General features: G+C 39.4%; 1 protein-coding gene across 1 annotated transcript in view; it reads left to right on the top strand.

Annotated features, from left to right (window-relative positions):
• MAGT1 (magnesium transporter 1) overlaps positions 1-4,537 on the top strand; it is a 64,077-nt gene that overhangs the window by 20,081 nt on the left and 39,459 nt on the right. Inside the window, exon 2 of the mRNA XM_037735354.1 lies at positions 1,846-2,015. Within this exon, the coding sequence (XP_037591282.1) occupies positions 1,846-2,015 (170 nt within the window). The remainder of the gene's footprint in view (positions 1-1,845; positions 2,016-4,537) is intronic.

Below are 4,537 nucleotides of genomic sequence, written 5' to 3'. Positions count from 1 at the left end.
GATGAAGTCTTGTTCTGTCTCCCAGGCTGGAGTACAATGGCATGATCTGGGCTCACTGCCGCCTCCGCCTCCTGGGTTCAAGTGATTCTGCCCTCAGCCTCCCAAGGAGCTGGGATTGCAGGTGCCCACCACCATGCCCGGATAATTTTTGTATTTTTAGTAGAGACAGGGTTTCACCATCTTGGCCAGGCTGGTCTCAAACTCCTGACCTCAAGTGATCTGCCTGGCTCAGCTTTCCAAAGTGCTAGGATTACAGGTATGAGCCACTGCACCCAGCCCATAGAGTAAGATTTTTTAATTATTATTTTTTTTGAGACAGAGTCTCGTTGTGTCACCCAGGCTAGAGTGCAGTGCTGTTATTTTGGCTCACTGCAACGTCCTCCTCCCAGGCTCAAGTGATTTTCATGCCTCAGCCTCCCGAGTATCTGGGATTATACGCATGTGCCACCACACCCAGCTCATTTTTGTATTTTTAGTAAAGACAGCGTTTCACCATGTTGGCCAGGCTGATCTCAAACTCCTGGCCTCAAGTGATCTGCCCACCTCAGCCTCCCTAAGTGCTGGGATTACAGGCATGAGCCACTGCAACCGGCTGAATTTTAATGAAGTCCATTATATCAATTTTTCTCTTTTTATGGATCCTGCTTTTGTCAGGTCTTAAAACCCTTTGCCTACCCCCAGCTCCTGAATATTTTCTCCTATTTGTTTTCCTAGAAGTTTTATAGTTTTACAGTTAAACATATGATCTATTTTGAGTAATTTTTTTATATAAGGTGTGAAGTTCATATTTTTGGCTATGGATGACCAATTACTTCTGCACTATTTGTTAAAAAGACTATTCTTCCTAAACTGAGTTGTTTTTGCATGTTTGTGCAAAATCATTTGGCTACACTTGTATGGGTCTATTTCTGGGTTGTTTATCTGTTCTGTAGATCTGTGATCCTATCCGTTCATCTGTACCACACCGTCTTGATTATTGTTGCTACACAGTCAACCTTAAAATTGAATAGAGTGATTGCTCCCACTTAATTCTTTGTTTTCAAGATTTTCACTGTATTTTCTTTTTGAGAGAAATGAAATTGTATATAAAACTGGCCATTGGTTTAAGTCAACGTTCTTTCAAATTTTTGGCAAATGAAAGATTTTGTTATTTTTATCTTATGTTATTTATTAGTGAATAATAAATGATTCTGGCTGGATGCAGTGGCTCATGTTTGTAATGCCAACACTTTAGGAGGCCAAGGTGGGAGGATCATGTGAGCCCAGGTGTTGGAGACTAGCCTGGATGACATAGTGAAACCCCTGTCTCTACAAAAATTAAGTATATAAAGGCCAGGTGTGGTGGCTTAAGCCTATAATCCCAGCAGTGTCAGAGGCCAAGGTGGGTAGATGGCTTGAGCCCAGGAGTTCCAGACCAGCCTAGGCAATATGGAGAAGCCCCATCTCTACAAAAAATACAAAAATCAGCCAAGCATGGTGGCACACGCCTGTATTTCCAGCTACTTGGGAGGCTGAGGTGGGAGGATCACTTGAGACCACTAGGTCAAGGCTGCAGTGAGCCCTGATTTTGCCACTGCACTCCAGCCTGGATGACAGAGCGAGACAGTGTCATTTGTTCGTTCGTTCATTCATAATCAATCACATCAAAAGTGTAATGTCTGATTAAATATTATGAAATAATGTATCTTAATAATTATCCAGCCCAACTACCAATTTTGGTTTTAGGGCTCATATTTTCTGTATACCTCTCCTTGTTAGTATTGATTTTAAGTAAGTTGCCTAATTAAAAGAACTTTAAATGGCAAGTTGAATATATTAATAGCACGCTCATTTTGTCTTTTTTAGATGGTGTTATCTGAAAAGGTTAGTCAGCTGATGGAATGGACTAACAAAAGACCTGTGATAAGAATGAATGGAGACAAGTTCCGTCGCCTTGTGAAAGCCCCACCAAGAAATTACTCTGTTATTGTCATGTTCACTGCTCTCCAACTTCATAGACAGTGTGTCGTTTGCAAGTATGAACTTTCAACTACACTTTAAATAACTCATAAAATGTTAACCATTTCTCAATCCCAGAAGAGCCAAATTAGTGCAGTGGGTACTTAAATAATATGTATACCTTACTTAGGATGTCTGTGGTAGCAATACTACTGCTCTTTTATAGTCAATTCGTGGTTATCCATATTAGTGGGGGAAGCATGAATAAAGTATTGTGGTAGCCATCATAAAATTAACTTAAAAATCAAACAGTCATCTTATAAATTAGTATCAACTTGGCCAGGCATGGTGGCTCATGCCTGTAATCCCAGCACTTTGGGAGGTCAAGGCAGGTGGATCATTTAAGGTCAGGAGTCTGAGACCAGTCCGGCCAAAATGGTGAGACCCCGTCTCTACTAAAAAATAAAATACAAAAATTAGCTAGGCATGGGTTGCACACCTGCAGTCCCATATATTTGGGAGGCTGAGGCAGGATAATCGCTTGAACCTGGGAGGCAGAGGTTGCAGTAAGCTGAGATCATGCCACTGCACTCCAGCCTGGGCAACGGAGCAAGGCTCTGTCTCAAAAAAAAAAAAAAAAATTGATATCAACTTATATAAATATATGCCAGTAGCACTGATGTAGTATTTTATTATTTATAAGTGCTTTCAACTTCATGCTCTTGTATTGTCAAAATCCCAGAAGGTAGGAAAAGCAAATATCCTACCATTTTTAGAAGAAACAGGCTCCAGAATTTTAACTGGTCTACCCAATGCTTGAGATGTTTACTAGTGCAATGATGGTGGCTTCATCCAAGTTTGGAATATAAGAAAACTGATAATTTAAAGAAAAATAAAAAAAACAAAGATGCAGTTGGGTGTGGTAGCTCTTGTCTGTAATCCAGCACTTTGGGAGGCTGAGGCAGAAGGATCACTTGGGCCCAGGCATTGGAGACCAGCCTGGGCAACATAGTGAGACTTTGTATCTATAAAAATAAACAAAATTAGCTGGGTATGGTGGTATGCCTGTAGTCCCAGCTACTCCAGAGGCTGAGGTGGGAGGATCACTAGACCCTGGGAGGTTGAAGCTATAGAGGGCTATAATCATCCCACTGCACTGCAGCCTGGGTGACAGAGCAAGAGCCTGTCTCAAAAACAAACAAACAAAAAACAAAGATGCACGTGATCTCTTGTGAAATGTAAAAAAGTTGAACTCCTAGAAGCAGAGTAGAATGGTGGTTTTGAGAGGCTCGGGAGAGGACATGGGGGGAAGTGTATAAAGTTTTAGTTAGATGAGAGGAATAAGTTCTGGTGATCTATTACACAGCATGGTGACCATAGTTAATGTATTGTAGATTTTGAAATTGCTAATAACATTTTAAATGCTCTCACCAGCAAAAAATAATAAATACGTAAGGTGATGGTTACATTAATTATTTTTTTTAATCCCAAAGATCCATGATTGAGGAATGTTTCTAATTTCCCAATTGTTTTGTAGTGATTGTAAACCTTGGAGGTGGAGACTAATCTTGCTGATGTTTTCATCAAACAGTGGTTTATTGATTTTGTTTTGTTGTTTCCGAATTATCTTAGGAGCAAAGATTGCTATTTTTATTTTAAATAAAAACACCATGAACAATTCAAAATGGTGGATACTAAAAAATAAAATAGCATTCAGGAAAATTTGTGCTCAAAAATTAAAAAATAAATAAAATAAAATAGCTTTTGCCTTTTAGTGTCCTTTTACTTATATTTTATCAGTGTACCTGATCAGGTAATTAACTTTAAATGAAATGACTGAGGGGAGGGGGCGGAAAAAAAAAGGAAAGAAAAAATGACCAAACTACTGTATGAGAAATTAATAAAAACTAGGAGGTGCTTCAGATTCTGACAGCCTGAGACATGCAAAGGAAGAGATAGCTTGTTTCAGAATGGTGTGCTCTGCTACCCCAAGCCTTGATAACTTTTTTATTTATTTATTTATTTATTTTTAAAAATTTTTTTGAGAGGGAGTCTCACTCTCGTCATGTAGGTTGGAGTGCAGTAGTGTGATCAGGGCTCACTGCAACCTCCACCTTCTGGGTTCAAGTGATTCTCCCTCTTCAGCCTCCTGAGTAGTTGGGATTACAGGCGTGCACCACTACACCCGGCTAATTTTTGTATTTTTAGTAGAGACAGGGTTTCTCCTTGTTGGCCAGGCTAGTCTTGAACTCCTGACCTCAGGTGATCCACCTGCCTTGGCCTCCCAAAATGCTAGGATTACAGGCGTGAGCCACCGCACCCAGACTTGATAACTTTAACGATTTTCTCTCTGGAGCTAGGGTATAGTCAAGGTATTTGGTTCTATAGTGCTTATTTTGTGGAGTATATGCTGAATATAAATTAAAAATAAATAGAAGAAGAAAAAGGAATCATAAGTAATAACTATGAATAAACTTGAAACCTAGAATTACTTCTAATTCAGTCAGTTCACTCAGTAGCAATCAAGAGTATACAAAAATAGCGAAGAACAAACACAAACTCCTTCATAATTGTCTATTAAATGCAAATTAATGGAATT

This window comes from Cebus imitator, unplaced genomic scaffold, assembly GCF_001604975.1.
Source record: "Cebus imitator isolate Cc_AM_T3 unplaced genomic scaffold, Cebus_imitator-1.0 Scaffold783, whole genome shotgun sequence".
NCBI lineage: Eukaryota > Metazoa > Chordata > Mammalia > Primates > Cebidae > Cebus > Cebus imitator.
Note: the sequence above shows the minus strand (reverse complement) of the source record. Positions and strands in the feature narration are given on the sequence as shown.